This window comes from Lynx rufus, unplaced genomic scaffold (assembly GCF_022079265.1).
Source record: "Lynx rufus isolate CCGP_SWC_20201006 ecotype Redwood Valley unplaced genomic scaffold, mLynRuf1.p SCAF_16, whole genome shotgun sequence".
NCBI lineage: Eukaryota > Metazoa > Chordata > Mammalia > Carnivora > Felidae > Lynx > Lynx rufus.
In genome coordinates, this window is record NW_025814830.1 from 16,585,147 (window position 1) to 16,609,342 (window position 24,196).

A 24,196-nucleotide genomic window follows, 5' to 3' on the forward strand; every position below is an offset into this window, starting at 1 on the left:
TCTCAGTAGTCACATTCTATTAAGTTGCAGTGAAAACTGAATTAGCAATACTGAGCCCTGTAGGAAATACAGGGTTATATTCTTATGAGCCTCTGGTCATGAAGTGATCGACATATCACCTTGATTTACGTGTTTCTGTTTAAAGACGTCTTCTTTAACGTATACTAGCAATTCATTAACATTGAACACATGGCCAACAGTATCTAACTCATAACTGAACAAAGCTTATCTGACAAACGTGTTTTCTCGGTGTGCCTTCTTCACAGCCTGCTTGCACTCAGGAACTCCAGACAGTGATTTAGCACTACGCTGGGGGCCATTTTAAACCACAAAATCACCAACAAAAACCACAAAAATGCAAAAAACATGGCCCCAGGTGGACTGTGAACAGGATGCTGTAGTATGAGAGCTGAAAACAACAGCAGGGCTCCACCTTGTTGGACCTCAGCTGGGAACGTGCCCGTCAGGTGATGAAAATTTTTCGCTGCTCTGCACAAGCCTGCGAATGACTGCAAAAGCACCACAAATACTGATTCTGGGGTCACAAATACGTGTTAGTGCGTGAGTTTGGAAATATGGACTCTATGAATAACGAAGATCAACTGTATGGGGAAAGGAAATCAGCACTTAGCCTGCCTTTTTGTATAAACCGTACCTCAGGGTCACCAAATAGTTGATGAGGAAGAGGTTTCTTAAGTAACAGAGTTCCAGCTAACAAATACAAGAGGAATGCAGAATGTCACTTTTGTTAACTACTGAAATAGTGGGTATAGGCAGTGAGCATCAGTGGCTGCTAAAACCACTTAGTGAAAGGCTGATGGGTAATTAGCCTTATTGCATAGGAACCAACTGGTTATATTTATGGCACAAAAAGAAAGATAACATTTCATGTCTCCCACTGTAATAAAATTAGGAGAAGTACAAAACATCACCTGTGAAGAATTCTTGCCAAAAATATATCTGAATCCAAGTAAAACCTAGCAAATGTCCAAATATGCATTTGGAGCATATCTGTCAGGTGGAGCATATCAAACATAGATGAAGTAGGAGAGATCCTTTTTGGGGTTCTATTAGATGGAGTAAAGGTAACGGGTACGGGCTCTAAACCACTTACAAACAGTGAAAATGTGGGAAAATGGCAACTGCAAGGTAAGGGACTGAATGGGAACATTGGGGACAAGGACAACTGTAATTTTTGTTTGTATTACCAAAACGCTTCCTGTTTTTAGACACTACTCCTTCACCTGCGAAGACTTTTTCCAAAATGATCAGGAGAAAAACCAGCAGCAAAACCAGGAAATCAGAAACAGATGAATTCAGAGATGGAGTAGAGCTGAGGAGAGGAGAGTTACATTAAGTATCACATAACTGCTTCCAGAGCCAAACACTGATGATGTTGGCAGGGAAAAACTACACAAGTTCACAGAAAAGCTACACAAGTTCTATAAAGCATTCTAAATGCCTTAGTGCAAAAGTATGTTTGGCGGAAATAGCGGAAGGGGTGAAGCAGATCCCACTAAAGTCATCAGCTATAATTACCTTGCATGAGGGTCGGAGCCTGCAGCATTTGCTTGTAGTAGGAGTAATACAGTCCACATTCTGTTCTGAATGAGATCTCTCGCTCCACTTCCTGAAATAAAGTGAGGTCTACTGGGTTTACATGACCTAGTTTGTTTTTTTTAAATCTATCGTCACTGTAGAAACGGGATCCAGAACTACAACTTAAAAGGAAAACAAACAAACACACAAAACCTCTCAAAATATAATCTTAAGAAATTTTGGCAAACAAGAACAATAGAAGGCTGATGACTGTTGAAGCTGGGCATGTATTACAGGAGTTTATTATACAATTCTCTCTGCCTTTGTGGATGTTTAAATTTTCCATAACAAACCATTAAAAATTGTTTTTTAACATTTATTTATTTTTCAGAGACAGAGCACAAGTGGCGGAGGGGCAGAGAGAGAGGGAGACTCAGAATCTGAAGCAGGCTCCAGGCTCTGAGCTGTTAGCACAGAGCCCCATGCGGGGCTTGAACTCACAAACCGTGAGACCACGACCTGAGCTGAAGTCAGATGCTTAACCGACGGAGCCACCCAGGCACCCCTATAACAAACCATTTTAAAACATGGAGACAACTGATTCCATCTGCATTGATGTTTCAGAGTTAAGGTTTTTCTTTTATTTCACACAAATTAAAACTTAAAAAAAAAAAAAAACCATACCACCAATTCTTATGTAATATTAGAATCAAAATAGGGACAGTATAAAAAAATCTCCCAAGTGAAAAGAACTATAATTGCGTTAGACACCTACCTAAAAGCTAACAGTATTATGTAAGATTAATAATTTTCTTTTTATTCTAAGAACATAAGGTACTCTTAGTAAAATGAGGCAGACCTTTTACATGTGAATTTCAGTTTGACAAATATAACCTTGGTGGAAAGACACTCTTGTAGGGAAACAGATACAAAGAAATATTCAATTTTGTAAAACTGAAAATTTAAAGTGATACCTATTAGTCAATTTGGTTGTAAGGTGCCATCAAGAAATTTAAAATTTAAATTAACAAAATACGGAGGCAACTGGTAAGGAGGATGGGGAAGACATTCTGGACTAGTCATATTACTATTCTTAGATACTGTAGTTCATATATGTAAAATACAGTGTAAGTGAATGAAAATTATAATTTATGTCATTATAGATTCTCTTACACCAATGTTCAAAGAGCCAGGTCCTGGAATCTGGCACACACTGTCTGAAATGTATTTCCATCTATGTGCTTCCTACCGCAACAGATCCCTATTCCACAAACCCAATTTTATTGGGGGAGGATGATAAACACGAAACATGGTATGTTCTAGAGGATAAGCTGCTTCTAATACATCTTTGTTTTCCCCTATCTCTAACTATTTTTCAAATCATAATAAACATCTCATGAAAAGAGCCACCCAAGCTATTTATCTTCAGACCTGAAATTATTTAATGTACTCCTTCTACCCTTTAAATATTTCTCCTACCCTTAAAAAATATATAAATTGATTCATGAATAAAGCATTGAATAAGTACTCAGTTATCCGAGTATAAATGTCCAATTATTGACCTTCAGAAACAAACTTATGTTTTATCATTGTTAACCCTTCTTTAAAAAAACAAAGGAGGGGCGCCTGGGTGGCTCAGTCGGTTGAGCGTCCGACTTCGGCTCAGGTCATGATCTCGCAGTAGTTCGAGCCCCACGTCGGGCTGTGTGCTGACAGCTCAGAGCCTGGAGCCTGCTTCGAATTCTGTGTCTCCCTCTCTTCCCGCCCCTCCCCCCACTCATGCTGTCTCTCTCTCTCTCTCAAAAATAAACAAACATTAAAAAAATAAAAAAATAAAAAACAAGAGGAGGGTGGAGTAGCAAACCTTATTTACTGGGCTTCCTTCTGTAGAAAACAAATTTATCTTGGGGAAATCAAACATGGAAAACAAGGACCGGGAGGGTTCTGAAATTCACTTTCACTGGCACCCTCGCTTTATAAAAAGGACAATATGTGATGGAGCTCTTTTAGCTTCTGCATTTGCTACTGATTTGTGTTGTTATCTTTCATAGCAGTAAAGGCGATTCTTAGCAGTCATGTTAATCTGTTCATCTTTAATTTTTGAGAAAAACTGCTCTATTGCTTTTCATAACACAAAACTAAACTGGTATCGCCTGTTTCTACAATGTTCACACTCCTACTAGGTCAAGTAGCCATAGAGGCTGTGAATTGATGTTAACTGAGCAAATGTTAGCTTTCGTTCATGCATATCAGGGAAAAAACCCACAAAGTTTAATTACATTCAGTTTCTTCTCTCCAGCTGCCTTTCAGTGTTCAAAGCACGGCTGTCTTCAATGGAATACTCTTAACGTCAAACCTACATCCCCAAATCAAACTGGAGAGCCAGATCAATCACTCACGTGAAGGGGGCTTCATATCCAACATGGCTCAAGAATACAGGAAGAGTGACTTCATAAAGATGGAAAAACAGAAAAAACCCACCACTCCAGGTACAAAGGTAGAAAGCTTTTGTGCCCCACCCCTCTCTTTAATACACCCAGAAAGCGTAAGGAACAGAGGGGGTCCTAATTAGTAAAAAAGCATTCACACATGATTAATTGGTAATCTTGGCACCAGCTGTATGGAACCAAATGCTATACTTCATGAGACAGACACTTGCAAGCTTTACATCTGCTTCATGCTAAGAGAACATCTGCTTTACTCATTCAAACACTTTTCCAGTTTTACAGCAATTTACACTTTGCCTGGTGGATTGTGCCAATGAAAATGTACACCAATAGAAGTCACCCTCTAAAGAATGCAACATGAACAAATACTTCATATTTTCATTTCCATCAGTTCCACAGGGAAAGTGATGTCGGGAGAATGAAAACATTTCTTCTGGAGATAATGACAGAAAGAAACAGACAAAAGCGGTGTTATTTTTAAGGAGCTGTACAACGAAAACCATTTAATAGTAGTTTATATAGTAATTTGACAAAAATACTAAAAGGAAAAAGCATTAAAACAATGACTGCTCACAGTGAGTGATCTGGGTCCCCTAGAAACACACAAAATGTAACAGCGCCTTTTAGGCAAATGACACCACATCTGCCAAAGGAAACCTCGCGTTAGTTTTTAAGACTCTTCATGTAAATAACTTTTGTTTACAAAAACTGTGTCCAAACTGAGTAGGCTGCTGGTGGTGGGGAAGCCACGGAAAGACTAACTTTACAAATGCAGTCTGTTTCAGGAGCAGGTAACAAATCATCTCACCAAGAAACAGTAGCTCACGATAAGACAGCTGTTCTTGAAGTTTCGTACTGGGAACCATGCCCTTAGCAGACATTCTTCAACGTTTATTTATTTTTGGGACAGAGAGAGACAGAGCATGAACGGGGGAGGGGCAGAGAGAGAGGGAGACACAGAATCGGAAACAGGCTCCAGGCTCTGAGCCATCAGCCCAGAGTCTGACGTGGGGCTCGAACTCATGGACCGCGAGATCGTGACCTGAGCTGAAGTCGGACGCTTAACCGACTGCGCCACCTAGGCACCCAGCAGACATTCTTAAGGCATGTACTCTGTTCATTGTCTGGTGAGCCCCCTGTCCATCTGTCAGATGGAATGATCTTGCCCTAGGGCTGAGAGCTTCGTGTGGGGGCAGGCTGGGGACAGGCTGGGCTACTGCTGACAGCACACCCCCTGCACCCCCGGCACCCACCGGGCTCACACAGAAGCATCCACCACTCTTGGTACCACTGGACTTACCACTTGGCTAGTTAACTACGTATTCTAGAGAGTCCTTGCTGAGCGAGAGTATTCAGTGGGAAGATATGCAAATTCCGTAACATCAAACGAATATGAGAATAACAGTGGAAAATATTAGCATAAGAAAAGACTGAAAAAAACTGGTAAAAATTGAGTGACATGAGTGGTTTTTTAGCTAAATGAGAATTATTTTTCCTTATCACTGAACATTTCTTTGCTGGGGAAACAAAGGTACAAAACTTTAGTCCTCGACCCCAAGGGGTTTAGGTTTCAATGAGAAAGAATAATGCATTTTTGTAAGGAAAATGACTATTGAAGGAAAGGTATCAATTAGAAGGGATGAAGAGCCTTTTGCCTTCACTATTTTTTTTAAATGTTTATTTTAAGAGAGAAAGAGCGAGCACGCACACGAGGGAGAGAGTCAGAGAAAGAGGGAGAGAATCCCAAGCAGGCTCTGTGCTGTCAGCGCAAAGCCTGATGTGGGGTTCCTTCCCAAAAACAATGAGATCATGACCTGAGCTGAAATCAAGAGTCGAACGCCCAACTGACAGGGCCACCCAGGTGCCCCTGCCTGAACTATTAAACCAGCTCCCACTGGATTCTGGGTTTCTAATTGGTCTCTTTTTCCTCTATCTTCCTCATTCATTCATTCATTCATTCATTCAACAAACAGCTACTGACCAAAAAGTGACAAGCGTTCTCTTGCTGAGATTCAGCAGGGAACAAAGGAGACGCAAATCTTTGTCTTCATGGAATTTATAATCTAGAACAGAGGGAGAACAAATAAACGTGTAAAATATAAAAAGCAGAAGAGGGGGATGGCGAGGGGTCGGGTGTTGTGATCTTGCAGTTGGGTGGGGAAGGCCGCACCGATGAAGTGACTACTGAACAGAGATCTGAAGAGGCGGGGCAGTGAGCCATGTGGAGGAGAGCCTGTGGGTCGCACAGGACAGCTCGTGTACACCTTGAAGAATGAGGAAGGCAGTGTGGTTTGAGGCGGAGGGAGCAAGGAAGGTCGGGGGCGGTAGGGTAGAGTGGTGTGAAATAACATGGGGTTGGACACCCAGTCCTGCTAGCTAACTAGGACTCCAGGCTTGTACTCTGAGCTAGGTGTGTGCGTGGGGAGGTGAAGGAGGTCAGGAGTGTGGTTTCAGACCTGCTGAGCTGGACTGTGAAGGGCTCTGAGCTGCTGTAATAATCCCGGTGGGGATATGGGTTGTGAGAGGTGATCACGTCCTACACATTGTTAAAGGGAAACGGACAGGGCTTCACTTGAGAGAACCAGGACTGTTCAAGGGCAGGAGCCCCGAGCCACCGGAGGACGAAGCTGCAATGTACAGAGATGGAGGTGTCAGGAGAAACACCTGAGGGCAGGTACAGTCAGGCGTTTGATGTGGACTTGTTAAGTTCGAAATGCCTGTTGGACATCCCAACTCAGGTGGTCAAGCAGGCGGCTGTATATACAAGTCTGGAGTTCAGGGGAAGGTATGAGCAGGGGACAGACATTCGGGGGCCATGAGCGTAGAGATGGTATTTAAAGCTATAGGTAAGATTGTTCTTAGAAATGACAAATGGACAGAAAAGTACAGAGCTGAGCCCTGGATTCTCTGCCAACAAGAGGTCAGAAGGCTGAGGGGTAGCCTGTGAAGGAGCCAAAGAACCACCCGGAGAGGGAGGAGTAAATCCAGGAGAACCTGCGTCCTGGAGTCCAGGAAAAATGAGGACTGAGACATGACCACTAAACTGAACAACAGGAACTTTTAGAGAGCAGTGCCATGGCTGAAGCCTGCCTGGGGTGGGCTCAAGATAGAGATCGAGAAGAGAGGAATAGAGACTGTGGGACTGCACACTTTCTGGGTGTGTTTGGGTGTTAAGGTGAGCAGAGCAACGGACAGTAGCTGAAAGAGAAGATGGGGACAGAAGAGCCTTCCCGACCCCAGGACGGGAGAAGGCAGGGGAGACTCAACTGCCAGAGGGATGTAACTTGGCCGAAGGCAGGGGAGCAGATGCCACCCACAGGGCGACAAGTCGGTGCACACGGGCACAGATCCAGGCAGATGTGGGGCTGAAGCACGTGGGAGGTCTCTTCAGCTTGCTCCTCCTTCCTCAGTCGACAGGGTTCCCGAAATGCTACCTCCAAATACGGCACCTTGACTTACTGAGTATCTTAAGCTGAAGGAATGTGAGAAATGGCAGGTGCAGGAAGGCTCTCTGCCTCTCCCTGGTCCCCTGAAGCAGGTCCTAAGACTGTCTTGTGAAAGGTGCACTCCCTCTACCCGGAGGAAAAGAAATCCTTATCTCCGAAGGTGGACGGGCATGGAGAGGAATCTGAACAAACAGGCTTTGCTGAGTTCAGCCCCTTTTCTTCCTCTGATATTTTCCACGTTCTACTCTTTGTCAAATCTAGTATTAAAACGCTCAGGTTTAACCATTTCTTCACATCTTCATTTCCTTATGAAGGTTCTAGTGTCACGTAAAACTTGTCTTAAGTAAATTTGTACACTTTTCTCTTGTTAATCTGTCTTTTGTCAGTTCACCTGACAGAACCCCAGCCAGAGGACGCAGGAGGGCAGTGGGTTCCCCTCCACAGTGAAACAGGAAGCAACGTAACCCTGGGGAAGGTCTGGGGGGAAAAGCAGGGAACAACAGGTTAGAACGGTCGTCTAGGAGAGCTGGGGGGTTAATGGACAAAGGAAGTGTAACAGGACTGCCAGGCAGCACTTTTAAAAACTGACAAATTTGGGGGCGCCTGGGTGGCTCAGTCGGTTGAGCATCCGACTTCAGCTCAGGTCATGATCTCGCAGTCCACGAGTTCAAGCCCCACGTCGGGCTCTATGTGGACAGCTCAGAGCCCGCAGCCTGCTTTGGATTCTGTCTCCCTCTCTCTCTGCCCCTCCCCTGCTCATGCTCTGTCTCTGTCTCAAGAATAAATAAAAGCATTAAAATTTTTTTTTAAATCTGACAAGTTTTAAAATAAAGTATTTTGGTTTCTGTATATTTAAATGTGTATTTAGTCCCTGTTACTGAGTTTTCTTATTGCTTGTAATAATTTTTCAGATTCTCTTGTGGTTTCCAGGTATATAATGACATGACCTACAAATAATTTTACCTCCTCCTTTCCAATTTTTATACTTTTTACTTCTCCTGTTTATATTGCTGGTACCTCCAAAGCAATGTTAAACAATAGTACTAACAGCTTTGGCTTGGGACACGCCTCTAGCCACATGTGCCTACTTAAATTTAATTAAAACTAAAAATTCAGTTTCTCAGTTTTTGAACACAAATGGCTAATGGCTAGAGTATTAGTAATACAGCATGAAGAACTTTTCATCATCACAGAAAGTTCTGCTAGATAGATAGCACTGTTCTAGTGTTTCCCTATGGGGAAGGTCTTAGCATCTGGTCTGAAATGTATTCATGCTATATTAAAAAAAAGGATGCATCTATTTTTTTTAAGTTTTACCGAGACAGAATTCACATACCATACAATTCACCCATTTAAAGTGTACAATTCAATGGCTTTTACCGTACTCACAAAGTTATACGTGCATGACTACAATCAATTTTAGACCATTTCATTACCCCTAAAAAGAATCACCACTCGGAGTCATCACCCTACAAATCCCCCATGCTTTGTAGCACTGGGCAACACTAATCTACTTTCTATCTCTTTAGGTTGGCTTCTCCGGGACAGTCCGTAAAATGAAATGATACAATATGTGGTCCTTTGGGCCTGATTTCATTCGTTCGGCATGTTTTCGAGGCTCCTCTAATGCTGCGGCATGTATCACTCATTGCAAAATCGCCAAATAATATTGCATTGTATGGATGTACCACATTTTACTTACCCATTCCTCCCTTAGTGGACACTGAGGTTGTTTCCTCTTTGGGCCATTATGAAAAACGCTGCTATATGAGTATTCATGTACAAGTTTTTGTGTGGGTATGTTTTCCTTTTTCTTGGGTATTTCCTTAGGAATGGGACGGCTAAGATCATTTGAGAACTGTTTCACTGTTTGAGGGTTGCTAGACTGCTTACCAAAGTGGTTGCATCATTTTACATTCCAATCAGCACTGTAAAACATTCCAATTTCTCCACATCCTTGTCAACACTTGTTATTATGTGTCTTCTTATTACAGCCCTGCCAGTCGATGTGAAGTGTTATCTCATTGTGGGTTTGAGTAGAACTTCCTGACAGGCTAATGATGTTGAGCATCTTTTTTGCATGTGCTTTTTTTAGCCATTTGTATATCATCTTTTGAAAAATGTCTATTCAAGTCCTTTTTTCATAAAAAAAAAATTGGGCTGTGTTTTTATTATTGAATTGTTATAGTTCTCTCTATATTCCAGATTCAGATCCCTTATCAGGCATATGATCTGTAAATATTTTCTCCCTGAGTGGTGTCTTTTCGTTTTGATTGTATGCTTTGGGGCACAAAACTTTCTAATGCTGAAGAAGTCCAATGTAACTATTTTTCCTTTCCTTTAGTCACTTGTGCTTTTGGTGTATCTAGGATGGCCGAGCCTAACCCAAAGCCATGATGACTTATTCATGTTTTCTTTGCATTTTACTTTTTTAAATATAATTTACTGTCAAATTGGCCAACATACAGGGTGTACAGTGTGCTCTTAGAAGCTTCAGAGTTACATTTAGGTCTCTGACCCACTTTGAGTTCAAGTGTGTGTGTGTACGAGGAAGGGGTCCAATTTCCTTATTTTACACATGAATATCCATTTGTCCTCTGATCACCTGTTGCAAAGACTATTCTTTCTTCATTTAACTGTCTTGGCATCTTTGTTGAAAATCAATTGGTCATAAATGTAACGGTTTATTTCTGGACTCTCAATGCTATTTCGTCTACCCTAATGCCAGTCCCACACTGTCTTGATTATTGTTGTGAGTCTTCTAACGTTGTTTTTTTTTTTTTTTTCAAAACTGCTTTGGCTATTCTGGGTCCTTTCAGTTTCCATATAAATGTTAGGGTCAGCTTGTCAACATTTGCAAAAACATCCCATTTTGAGAGGGATCAATCAAATCTGTACACCAACTTGGGGAGTACTGCTATGTTAACAATCTTGTCTTCCAATTCATGAACATGGTTTAAATTTTATACTTCTTTTGTTCAATTTATTCCTAAGTATCTTATTATCTTCTTGCTATTGTAAAAGAAACTCTTGTTAATTTAATTTTGGTTTGCTCATTGCTACTGTATAAAAATACAATTAGCTTTTGTGTATTGATCTTGTATCCTGCAACCTGGATAAACTCATTTATTAGTTCTAATAGTTTTTTTTAGTGGGTTCTATATAGAAGATCATGTTTTCTACGGAGCCAGTTTTACTTCTTCCTTTCCAATTTGGAGGTCTTTTATTTCATTTTCTTGCCCGATTTTCCTGATTAGGGCCTCTAGTATAGTGCTGAATAGAAATGGCTAGAGCAGACATTCTTGTCTTGTTCCTAATCTTAGGGGGAAAACTTCCAATTTATCACCATTAAATATGATGTTAGTTGTTGGATTTTTGGCAGACGTCCTTTCTGAAGCTAAAGATCCCTTCTATTTCTAGTCTGTTGAGTGTTTTTTTATTATGAAGAGTTGGTGAGGGGTTCCTGGGTGGCTTAGTTGGTTGAGCATCTGACTTTGGCTCAAGTCATGATCTTGCGGTTCGTGGGTTCAAGCCCTGCGCTGGGCTTTGAGCTGACAATGTGGAGACTGCTTCAGATTCTCTATCACCCTCTCTGTCTGTGCCTCCCCCTCTCACTCTCTCTTTCAAAAATAAACATTAAAAAAAAAATGAAGAGTTGTTGAATTCTGTTAAATACTTTTTTAATGTCTTTTAAGATAATCACATGGTTTTTATGTTTTATTCCATTGATGTCGTGGGCTCATCTGGCCAATTCTTATTTTGTTACATGTGTTACAAGAAAATGATACTATATTTTTTCCAAATACCATTTCTTGCATCTTTTGAAGTACTAACAGAACAAACAAGTGTATTACTAGATTTCTCCGCAATTGCCTTTAGTTTCCTGGTAGAAAAATGACTTTTTCATGGAGCATTTTACTTTGAACGTGCAACCAGATTCTCTTTATTAGTATTAATTAGAAGTTTTGGTTCAACATATATATAAGTGGGATTAGTCTCTGAGCTTTGTTTTTTTATATTACCTACATTACATACAGTTGATTCTCATCATTCACAGATTTCTGATTTGCAAACCTGCCTACTAACTAAAATCTGTAACGACAAGATTGACAAAAAGTACTCGCTGTGCTTTTGCAGTCATGTGCAGAGCAGTGACATTCTGAGTTGCCTCATGCGCACGGTTCCGACTGTGCTCTGCCTCTTGCTCCAGCTGTCATACAGAAGTGATCCGAAGGTGACTGCGCTAAGGGGCAGTGCAGCACAGTGCCAGAAGCTCTGCGCCCAGGTGGATGGGGTTTCTATCCAACTCTGGTACCTGTTAGTGGGACGGCCTTAGGCAAGTCACTTAACAATTCTGAACCTCATTTTCTCTTTTATAAAATGAAGAAAACAGAATCTACCAGGAGTTCTTAGAACTTAAGACCTATGTGTGACACACATGCACACGTACACACGCACACACACACACACACACACACACGCGCGCGATTTCCCCAGGAGCAATGACTAGTATTCTCTAATTCAGTGTTCTCGGTGACTTTTAGAATATAACTGCTGGGGATAAGAAAAATCAACTGTAGTTATATTCTGATCCTCAGTTTTGGTGTGTTATGCCTGACTCATAAAAATAATCTAGAAGTTTTCTTTCTCTTTGGTGTTCTAGAATGGCTGAAATAGTACTGGAATATTTTGGTTCTTCGGTAAGAGTTTGGTAAAATTCCTCCAGGAAATCAACAGGGTCTGCTGTTTTGGGGAGTGCAGGATGGGTAGTTCTTTATTAAGTCTTCTCTATCACATCTGCAGAAATAATTATATTTTCTGAGGCTAGTTTTGCCAATTTATATCCTAGAGAAGCATCCATTTCACCCATCCATCTAATTTGCACGGAATCAAACAGAACAGACCATGTGGCTCCTTCCTATTTCATAGTCTCTATAGTTATTTCTCTGCTCCCACATTTCATCATCTCTGCAATTATTTCTGGTATTTACCTTGGGTATTTGTACTCCCTACCCTATCTTCATCCTTCTTATTTTTTACTCCCCAAATAATCACTCATTTATTAATTATTTTCTTACTTTCTAACTCATCAATTTCTTGTTTTACTTTTATCCTTCCTTCTGTTGCTAGATTTTGTTTACTTTCCAACTATGTAAGTGGAATAATGAATTCATTTGTTTACTCATTCTTATTTCATAATACAATATTTAAAGCTACAAATTCTTCTGAATACTGCTTTAGTTGTATTCCATAATCCTGAAACATTGTTTTCATCGTTTTCTAGATTTTGTTTATAATTTCTATAAGTTCAGTTTTAATGTGAACAAAAAATTATTTATGAAGTTGTTTTTACATTTGCAGAAAGTGAGCTTTTTCTTTTTAATTAGTTATCTCCAGTTTTCATTTAAATGAATGAATAAATTAAAAGGGCATACTGTGAGTCTATGACCATTATCCCCAAAGCCGAGAACAAGACAACTCTATGCGCTACCACAACGTGATAAGGAAATACTGTATTTCTGGGTCTGAGATTTTTCTCTAGGGCTGAACATATGAATATTTTAGTTAATGTTCTGTGGATATTTAAAAAGAACATACATTCTGTCATTAGATATTTATAAATTAGATCTTACTATTTTCTCTAGGTCTTCTATATTCTCATTTTTGACCACCTGCTTTTTTTATGGACTAAGAATTAAAACTCAACAGTAATGGGTTTCTCTATTACTTCTTGTATTTCCTGTAGTTTTTGCTTTATAAATTTTGTTAAGTTATTTGACACATAGATAGTCCTATCTGTGGTCGGCATCTTTATCACTGAAAAACTGCCCTTCTTTGTGCCTCATTTTTCTGTCTGAGACTTTCTTTCCCTTTTTTTGCAGTATTTCAAGAAGTTCTCATCTACACCTTAGATCTAATCCTTCTAAGAAACTGTTCTGGGAGAATCTTATGCATATAGTAAGTGATTTGATTTTGCTCTGTGACACAGAGTTTTCATCACGTGAGTAAAGCAGACATATATTGATTTATACAAAAATATTTTGACATTTTTGTGTTAACACGTTTTCTGTCGCAGTTTTTGTTATTTTTTAGAACAAATCCTCTACTATATTGCCTGTGTCTGCTTGTGTGTGTCTTTTAATTTCGAAGGTTTATGTTTTTATTGTAGGAGCTACCTCTAGAACTGTAACTTTCAAGGATGACTTAATTCTTTATTTCTATAGATAGTATCTACTGAGTTCCTCTAACGAGTGATTATAATCTCATGAAATTTGTATTTCTCCCCTGCCCAATTTTACTTGATATTTTCTTGGCATTTTCTTTTATATACATCTGTTTCTTATCATTTTTAAATGAAACTTGACTTCTAGCTATAAAAAATAAATGGATACCTCCACCATCTTCTACCTTCTCTTTTCCTTCCTCTTTTTTTTACTACATCGTTATTGCTACTATTTCATAGTTATAACATCGCTGAGTATTACTACATTGTGTTACATCATATATATTTTGTCTATAAATATATGGTGCTAGTCCTACAGTTAAATACGTTTGTACTTCACCAATAGGCTTTCTGCCACTGTTTTGCCTTTTATCTCTTGGCCGGATAAAGTTTTCCCTCTAACAATTTCTTCAGGTGTTAAAAAAAATAGATTTCTCAGAATCAAAACAGTTTGTTGGGTGCTTTATGCAGGATGGAATGACTGCATTAAAACATATAAATCACATTCTCTTGTCTTCTGCAGACATCATTCAAGATCTTTTAAGCATTAAATGTCACCATGGAAAAGTTGGAAGCCAGATTGACTTGTCTCCCTTTTGTTTGGATGTCCAGGGGTTTCTTACTGTTGAAGGCCACCAATTTCACAGAACTATACCCTGCTGATGATCTGTCGAGGCCAAGTTTTCCTGATGCCCCTCAACTTGTAGATTCAATTCATCTTTCATTTTTCAAGTTTTCTTGAATTATATCTTTAAACACGATTCTCCCTTGTTTCATTGTTTTGGTTCTTTTCTTTTGGGACACAAATTATGTGTGTTTGCTGCTGTCTTCCTCAGCTGTCAGCTTCTCCCTACTACCGTAACTGTACGAATTCCATTTCATTTTGTTTACTTTTTTTTTTTTTGCTTTTTATTCATTTTGTTTACTTTTATCAGTCCAACATTTCTCTTTCTGTGCCTTCTGCAGAGTCTAGTCTTGTGTGTTGCTTCCAACACCGTTGTCATTTTTACGGTTTTATCTTTGGATTCTACTTCTTGCCTAAGTTCTGCCAGTTCACGTTTCAGTTCTTTCTGTTGTCTTCCTAGACGGTATAGACTTTCTTACATCTGTGCTTTGAATCCATCTTCTATGGTGGCAAATGCTTATTATTATTTTTTATTTGTTTATTTTTGAGAGAGAGAGAGAGAGACAGAGACAGAGACAGAGACACAGCATCAGCAGGGGAGAGGCAGGGAGAGAGGGGAGAGACTGAATCCCAAGCAGGCTCTGCACTGACAGACGGGCTCCATTTCACGAAGGTGAGATCATGTCCTGAACTAAAATCAAGAATCAGGAGCTTGACTGACAGAACTACCCAGGTGCCCCCTATTGTGTCTGTTTTTTGTTTGTTTTTATTGTGGCTGGTTTTTAATGGGACCTGTTTGGTCACAATTTTCATGTCCCTGCTATAAATTTTTTCTGGTGACTGCTCTTCAACACTTGTTCTTGGTTCTTCTCTTCCTTTTTTTCTTCCAGTTTCATTGTACAGATCCTGTGCTAGTTCCCTTCTGTATGTGACAAGTTCTTACCAAACCAACTTCTTGCGGGAAGTTCATGTGGGGGACAGGCCAGGGCCACAAGGCAGGCCAGCGAGAATCTTCCTTGTGATTCAGCGTGGTTTACAACAGTGAGCTCTTTAGTCTTTTCCTCATTTTAGCCAACCAAGATTGGCAGCCTCAGAGCTGTGCAACACGCAAGTTCTCTCTCTCTATCCTGGTCTTCTGAAATTCCACTTGTACAAAAATGGCTTGTCTCTGTGATTACTCCTTTCAGCCTGCCTAGCTTACTTCTCTTTCATACCGGGGCGTCTCCAGCAAAGTTTCCATCATTACTGCTCACATCTGGCCCCGTGGTTCTCCACAGCGGACCTCGGCCTCACCCCTTAGGATATGCCAGTAACCTTGGAGAACTTGGCTTTGGAGGCTTCCTCCAAAATCTGCAGCTCCGAGAGTCCTCTCTCCCTACCTTTCCATGCTCCTCTGAGTTTCACGTGGTTAGGCGGCCCTTCCTCATACACTATGGTTCCAGATCAGAGACCACTCTTAGTTCTGTCAAGTAACCATCTCTTTTTCATTTTCCTTATTGCTTTGAGGTAATTCTAAAGAAAGAAGGAACTGACATCTTTACACGGCCACTTTAAAACAAGAAGTTGATTAACAAGCAATTTTAGGGGTTTTACCCACACAGTTAGGAACAATCTAACTACCCCAAAATTGGGGAGCTTAGAAACAGTGAAATAACTAAGAGTATAATTTTTTTTTAATTTTGAGTTATATAAACAATCATGTCCGTAATAATTGTGGAAGTCGGTATACCTATGTACATATGGAAAAAAGCGTATGATGTAACATCAGAGAAGTCTGATTTTGAAAACTATGTTGGAGTCATAAATAAGTAAAATATATACACATGTAGGATGCAGAATGGAAGGGAAAACTGAAAACTGGTTTTTGATGAGGTAATGAAAACTGAGTAATGTCTTTTACTTAAAAGTTTTTTGTTGTTGTCACAATATAGTTTGTGCAATAAGTAACACAATACATGTTCAAAAACTAAAAGGAATCAGTGTTATGTGTATTTTCACTCCAGCGTCTACTAAACACAAATCATGACAAACACACTGATGGGCTCCCCACTTGCCAGCACTTCTGTGTCCTCTGCCTGAAGGCAGCTCCCAAAGCTGCATCCCCCTGCTCGCTCTAGTGCTGGCCCAGATCTTTTACAGCAGCCGTTGTCCCCATCCCCCCTCCCCCTGCCTAGACCACTTCCCTCACCTGTAGAGGTGAACTACTCCAAACAGACCACTATCACTCAGCACTGATGATGTGCTAGGCACCATAGGGTAGCACAGCAAGTAAGGCATGGGCGTTGAACCCTTTCAGTTTGGTTTGTTTATAATAAAGGGCAACAAAAAAGCAGGTTGCATTTAAGGGACAATTTAGAAGGGCACCTGGGTGGCTCAGTCAGTTAAGTGTCCGGCTTCGGCTCAGGTCATGATCTCATGGTTCATGAGTTCGAGCCACGCATCGGGCTCTGTGCTGACAGCTCAGGGCCTGGAGCCTGCTTCGGATTCTGTGTCTCCCTCTCTGTCTACCCCTCCCCCACTCATGCTCTGTCTCTCTCTCTCTCTCTCTCAAAAATAAATAGACATTAACAAAAAAAAATTTTTTTTAAATAAAGGACAATTTAGAGTTAGAATGTTTGGTCCTTGGAGACAGCCAGATTAAATATGCTCAAAATGCACCTAAAACAGTGCTAAGCACATAGCAGACATTCAATAAAAGCTATTTTTAAAAACTTTATACTTTCAATTTCCCAGCAAGGAAAATAGAACACAGTTGTTAACACAGTAGGAGAAGAACTTTTAATTTAAAAAATATGCTACGAAAACCAAAACTACAATGAGCCGTCACCTCACACCTGTCAGAATGGCTAAAATCAGTAACACAAGAAACAACATGCTCTGGCGAGGATGTGGAGAAAGGAGAACCCCGGTGCACTGCTGGTGGGAGTGCAAACTGGTGCAGCCACTCTGGAAAACAGTATGGACATTCCTCAAAAAATTAAGAACAGAACTACCCTATGATCCAGCAATTGCACTATTAAACTTTGTATTAAGTAATACAAAGCTACGAACTCAAAGGGACACATGCACTCCGTTGTTTACAGCAGCACTACTGACAACGGCCAGATTATGGAAAGAGCCCAAATGTCCACTGACCGAGGAATGGATAAGAAGAGGTGGTGCGTACATACAACAGAATACCACTCAACCATAAACGAGACCGAAGTCTTGCCATTTCCAATGACATGAATGGAGGTGGAGGGTATTATGCTAAGTGAAGTAAGTCAGAGAAAGATAAATACCCTATAATTTCAGTCCTATGTGGAATTTAAGAAACAAAACAAATGATCACAGGGGTTAAAAAAGAGAGAAGCAAACCAAGAAACAGACTCTTAACTATGGAGAAGAAACTGATGGTTACCAGAGGGGAGGGGAGGGGATGAATGAAACAGGTGATGGGGATTAAAGGAGCACATTTGTTGTGATGAGCACTGGGTGTTGGTATGAAAGTGATGAATCACTATACCATACACCTGAAACTAATATTACACTGTATGTTAACTAACTGGAATTTAAATAAAAACTAAAAATAAAATTTAAAAATATGCCAAGAAAGGATAGTATATATACATCTCTCATGACCACTTAAAACCAACATCTTCTCCTTCGTTCAAATACTAATGCTGTTATGATCAGCAACTAACATTTAAAATATCATTCTGGGGGCGCCTGGGTGGCTGAGCCAGTTAAGCATCTGACTTTGGCTCAGGTCATGATCTCGTGATTCTTGGGTTCCAGCCCTGCGTCAGGCTTGGTGCCGACAATGGAAAGCCTGCTTGGGATTCTCATTCTCTCCGTCTCTCTCTGCCCCTCTCCCATCACACTTTCTCTCTCTCTCAAAATAAATAAACTTAAAAAAAAATCATTCCGAACACATAAACTCTATGATTTGCCTGTTTTAATATGTTTTTTAATATTTATTTATTTATTTTGGGGACAGAGCTGGTTCATGCTTGCTTAGTGCAAAGCCTGACGTAGGGGCTCGATCTCACAACTGTGAGATCATGACCTCAGCCTAAATCAAGAGCCGGATGCTTAACTGACTAAGCCACCCAGGTGCCCCTGTCTATATTATAAGCAATGTTTTTACTCTCTGAATAATTACAATGAATTCAAAGTATTCAGAGATCAAAGTATTTTCATGAAAATTAGCCTAGCCAGGGCACTTGGGTGGCCCAGTCAGTTAGGCATTTGACTTCTGATTTCAGCTCAGGTCATGATCTCGCGGTTGGTTCACTGGGTTCAAGTCCCACATTAGGCTCTGCACTGACAGTGCGGAGCCTGCTTGGGATTATCTCTCAAAACAAATAAATAAACTTAAAAAAAAAAAGTAGCCTAGCAATTTTAAGTTATAACCCACAAGTACAAAAGGAAAACAGATTTACACTTCTCAAGTATTCCCATAATCCCCCAATATGAAAATGGTGTAAGTTACAGGAGTAAAATTTATGAAGGCATATATAAACTCGGAAAATGAGCTTTTCCTCTGACTGAGCAATGTCTTTGATCATTAATGGTTACCAGCTTCATGGTTTATTCACAGAAAATGTTTACACATTTTAAAATTCAGTAAAATGTAAAATTCAGCTCCTCGGTTGCAACAGCCACAGATCAAGTGTTTAGCAGCTCCATTTGGCTCGTGGCCACTGTACTGAACAGTGTGGAAAAAGATCATTTCCTTCACTGCACAGAGTTCCACTGGACAGCACTGGGTCTATGTGATCGAAGATGAAAAACAAGCCAAATGCCCACACAGAGGTACCATCAGGTTTGCATAACAGTCGAAACATCTGAGGATTCCTCTTGTGATGCAGAGAAAACAAGTCTGTGCTATAAGCCATTGCTTGAATAAAGAGAAGAAGATGCAATAAGACTGAGCTCAACTGTACATTTCAGGGATGGAGGTGTCGGTGGGAAGAAACCTGTTAGATTCGAGTACGTTCCTGTTTTATAGCTTCTTCCAGATGGTATCTGAGGCAGAGACAAGAAACTAGCCTAGGGTCTCTTTCTCACTCTGCACACTCCTCCAACAATCTTGCCCACACGTCTATAAGCTGGTAATATGAAAATGTCCGTTTCCAACACAGATGGAACTCCTGCCTCCACATCCGTGGATCCAGCTCCCTTTACTCCGTATCTCCCTCCTTGGACTGTTTCGAAAGTGACTCATAACGTATCCAAACATGGATTATCATTTGCTGTCTCACCGTCCCCTCTAAAGAATTTGGCTGGCCTTTGTCCCTGGTTCCTGGGAGGTAGCCAATAAATCCTCGAATTTCCCAAGTGATAACAGCATCTTTGTCATTCACAGTTGGTTCCTCAGGACCACCTCTGATAGCGTGTTCTAAGGAGATGACTCAGGATGGGGGCTGGCCAAGCCAGAAAGACCAGAAATGTGTGATCAGAGGGTTGGGGCTTGGAGCCAGCTGACACCGACCCAACCTCTGGGGAGGAGAGGGAGCTGGAGATTGAATTCAACATTGTGGCCAAATGGTTCAATCACACCTACATAATAAAACTCCAGTAAAAACTCTGGACACCAGAGGCCAGGTGAGCTTTCTTGGTTGACAATAGTCAACACACTGTCATACGCTGACGTGCCAGGAGAACAACATGTCCTGACTCCACAAGGAAAGGACAATGGAAAGTCTGAATTTGGGGACCTCCCCCCACTGTCGACTTTCAATGAGTCTCTGCCTTTCACTGATTCTGATTTGTATCCCACTGTTGTATTAAAGCTATCATCATACGTGTAACGCTTTCCTGAGTTCTGTGAGTCATTCTAGTGAATTACTGAACCTGGGGGATAGTGGGTATCCCAAAATTTATAGCCTACTTATGGTCAGAAGTCAGGTGGCCTGAGGATCCCCAAACTTGTGACTGGTATCTGAAGTGAGGGTGGTGTTGTAGTGGGCTGTGCCCTTAGCCTGTCAAGTCTGGCTTAACTCTGGGTAGCTGGTGTCAGAAGTTACTCCACTGCCCAGACCTGTTCCTCCCAACAGGGTTCAGCATCACAGTGAATGGTATGTCCATCCAACTATTCAGCTGCTAATGGGAGAAAGTAGATCACCACTGATGATTCCTTCCTCCCAATCACCATCCACACAAATGATGAATCGATAGATCCTTCTAAATCCACCTTCTAATAAACTCTGAGTTCATCCACTTCTCTCCAGCATGATCTGGTCTTTTCCTCTCTGGTCCTGTTCTCCTTGTGCTCCTAGAGTTCTGGCCACATGTGCCTTCTCTCTGATACTCGGGCTGGACGAGTTCTGTCCTACCTTGCGGCTTTTCCGGTTGTTGTTCCCTCTGCTTAGGACGTTTTCACAGATCTTAGCTTGGTCTGTTCTTCTTAGGATTTAAGTGTTGATGTATGTCTGGTCTTCAAAATGGTCTGCTTTCCCTCCCCATAACTATGTCACCACCCTGTTTGGTTTCTACCATAGGACTTATTTCTTGTTGGTTCCTGTTTCTTCCCTCCTCTTTCAACAGAATTCAAAGGCTGTTTTCTCAGGGCCTAGATCTGTGTCTGGTGCACAGATGGCGTGCGTTTACTGACATCCAGGTATTACCGAATCCACTGAATTGGATTTTCTTGGTGGTTGCCTCTTCCCACAGTGCTGTCCTCCTCAGATCCACTCTCCACGCTGCAGCCTGAGCCATCTTTCTAGCACGCCAAGACAACGACACTGCTGTACCTTCATGACCTCTGTTTATCATCCCTGTACATTCTCTCTTCCCATCTGTTCTCCAGTCAGGCTGACTACTGCCAACACCTTCAACGCTCTCAACGTTCTTGCCTCTCAAAGTTCCTGCACATGTCCCTTCCCTATGACATTCACTTCTCCTCCCCAATTTGACTGGTTAACCTTTCTCATCCTTCAGGTCTCCTTAACCATCACTTCTTCCAGAAAACCTTCCCTGAGCGTCCAAAATTGGGTTAGGCTACCCCTCCTCTGTGCTCCCGCAATGTCTTTCCCCAGCAAGGTATTGATTTTGGATGGGCTGTAATGTCTGCCAACTTGCCTGTACCCTCAAGGGTGTGAACTCCCTGCAGGCAGGGGCCTTGTTGCAGTTGGAGGTATCGCTACAACTGAACGCAGTCCCTGCAGGTATACTATAGGTGCTTAATATGCATTTACTGGATCAATTTATTACACTGGAAAACCTGCTGGCAAATTCATTAGTCTCTGTTATTCTTTCCACGTTCCCCATGGTGTTTCAATAAATGCTACCCACAGAAGGGGTGCTCCATAAACACTAGGTAAAAGTATAATGACTTCTTTAACCTGGTGAGAATAAAAAGGAAAATCAAGGGTGCTCAGGTTTCTTGATGATGGGGTGTATTTATTTAAGGTTACTAGCAAGGCCACCTAAAAACTTTAAAGAGCTAAAATTACAATTTGAAATTAAGCCATGTGACCTCTTTTAGCATCTTCTCCTTACTTACCACACAGTTACTAACATTTAATTTTAGCTATATGCCCACACAGGGATATTTCTGTCTTTATTCAAAATGTTGGTGTTGATAAATAAGCATAAGATTGTTTAGTTATAGGGAATCTGTTTACAAGCACTCTATTAAAGAGATATAGGCGAGGGACGCCTGGGTGGCTTAGTTGGTTAAGAGTCTAACTCTTGATTTCGGCTTAGGCTTTGAGCATCGAATGTGCTTGGGATTCTCTCTCTCTCTCTCTCTCTCTCTCTCTCTCTCTCTCTCTCTCCCTCCCTCCCTCCTTCCTTCCTTCCCTCCCTCCCTCCCTCCCTCTGCCTCTCCCTGACTAGCGCATGCTCTCTCTCTTAAAATAAATAAACATTTAAAAAAAACAAATAAAAAAAGTAAAGAGATATAGGTGAGTGAAATTTTTCTTGACAAGAAAAACTACCCACTGTTCCTGAAAGATAAGGATTATTCTTTGTACCATGATATTTTTGTGTAAAAATATATACATAGATACATTCTACACCTATAGAGTAAGAAGGACAGGTTTTTAAAATAAACATACTATAAGTTATCTGTATAAATTAAATTTGTCATTCAAAGTAGTTCTCTTTGGTTTTGTTCTTTTTTTTAAAATTTTTTAGTATTTATTTTGAGCGAGAGAGAGACAGAGCATGAGCAGGGGAGGGGCAGAGAGAGAGGGAGACACAGAATCCGAAGCAGGTTCCAGGATCCGAGCCATCAGCACAGAGCCTGACATGGGGCCCGAACCCATGAGTGAGATCATGATCTGAGCCGAAGTCAGATGCTCAAGTGACTGAGCCACCCAGGCGCCCCTAAAGTAGTCCCCTTTGGAGACTCATTTCAGTAATGGAACCAAAGTTCAAAATATTTTGGAAAACTCTCTTTGAGAACCGTTTTACTTTTTTTATTAAAATTTTTTGTAACGTTTATTTATTTTGAGAGAGATAGAGAGAGAGCGCGTGCGCTCATGTGTATGAGCAGGGGAGGGGCAGAGAGAGAGAGAGAATCCCAAGTAGACTCTATGCTATCAGTGCAAAGCCTGAGACAGAGCACGATTTCATGAACTATGAGATCATGACTTGAGCCGAAATCAAGAGTCAGATGCTTAACTGACTGAGCCACCCAGGTACCCCGAGAACTGTTTTAGATTCTGCATTGATTCTTTTGAATATTCACCTATAAATATTTGACCTTTGATAGTGAATTTTACCTTTATAACAACTAGTCATAAGAAGCCACAATAGTAAACAGGGTCAAAGATGATGACGCTTGGGATAAAAAAACAAAGTATATTTGGATTGAAAACCCCTGGTGATATAAAAGTTTCCTTGCTTAAGTGATATGCTTGTTTTGAAAACAATGGCAAATTAAAAGACATCTAGAAATGTTTAAAAAGAGAAAAGAAGAGAACAAGGAAATTGGTGTTTAAGAAGTCACAGACCCTCCTGAGAATGTGATGAAAATAATGGTTCCCCGACCCTCTAACCACTGCATGTACAATTAGAAAGGTAGGAACACATTGAGGTCGTCTATGGAGCCAGATTAACACTCCATGGTTTAACTGGCTTTTGATTTTTTTATTGTGCCCAACAGAAAAAAATATATATATACTGTGAGCCAGCTTGTACATACATACATATAATTAACAGTTACACAAACAATTCTCAACCCTAGTGTATATGATAATATCCTCTTGTATCTTATTTTAATTACGAACGTTACTCATGATTTACTGCACCAATTTCACAACGTACAGTGGGAAAATACTGGTTTAGAGTTACTGTCCCATAACTAGAGCAAGTTCATGAAATGAGAAAACTCACTGATGACAAACATTCTGATGTTATTTTAAATAACAAAGTCTACGCTATAGGCAAACCTTTTAAGACGTTAGATTCTTTACAGCAAAGCAGCATTATCTTGGTCCTTCATCTACACACTTAACTACTGGAGATACTGATGAGTAAATCATACAACAGTAATAGGATGCCATACCTTAATATTAGAAAACCATAAGTCATTTTCATGTAAAGTGGCCAGGTAGACAGATGTAAGAAGTCCAATGCAAAGGGCAATGGTTCCACCAACCATAAATGACAGAAGCTTCCATAATCTTCTACTGGTACCACCTTTTAGAAAAAATAAATAACTAAGTCAGTAAACAATGTAGAAGTTAATAGTGCCACTTCAGACTATCAAGTATGCTAACTTCCAACTGCCTGTCACTGGCGAAGCTTCTATTGCCAGGAGACAGTTAGGAACTCCTTTCTGTGACTCCAGAGACCTGTTTTCATACTTCATTACGGTTTTTACCCGACGGTATCTAATTGCTCACTTGTCCATTTTGGCAGAAATTGTGAGCTTATTCATTACCTTAGTTATCTTAGTACCTACGGCCTGTGTTTGGCATAG

At 40.7% G+C, this 24,196-nt stretch overlaps 1 protein-coding gene across 6 annotated transcripts in view; it reads right to left on the reverse strand.

Annotated features, from left to right (window-relative positions):
• The window catches only part of DPY19L3 (dpy-19 like C-mannosyltransferase 3), a 77,521-nt gene that overhangs the window by 48,891 nt on the left and 4,434 nt on the right, over positions 1 to 24,196 (reverse strand). For 5 of the 6 annotated variants that reach the window (XM_047078325.1, XM_047078323.1, XM_047078326.1 and 2 more), the window contains exons 3-4: positions 23,780 to 23,913; positions 1,540 to 1,630 (exon numbers count right to left, since the gene is read on the reverse strand). In XM_047078325.1, the coding sequence (XP_046934281.1) occupies positions 1,540 to 1,630; positions 23,780 to 23,875 (187 nt within the window). In that variant the 5' untranslated portion in view covers positions 23,876 to 23,913. Of the gene's footprint in view, positions 1 to 1,539; positions 1,631 to 23,779; positions 23,914 to 24,196 lie in introns of those variants that run through there. The other variant, XM_047078327.1, reaches the window with a different exon arrangement.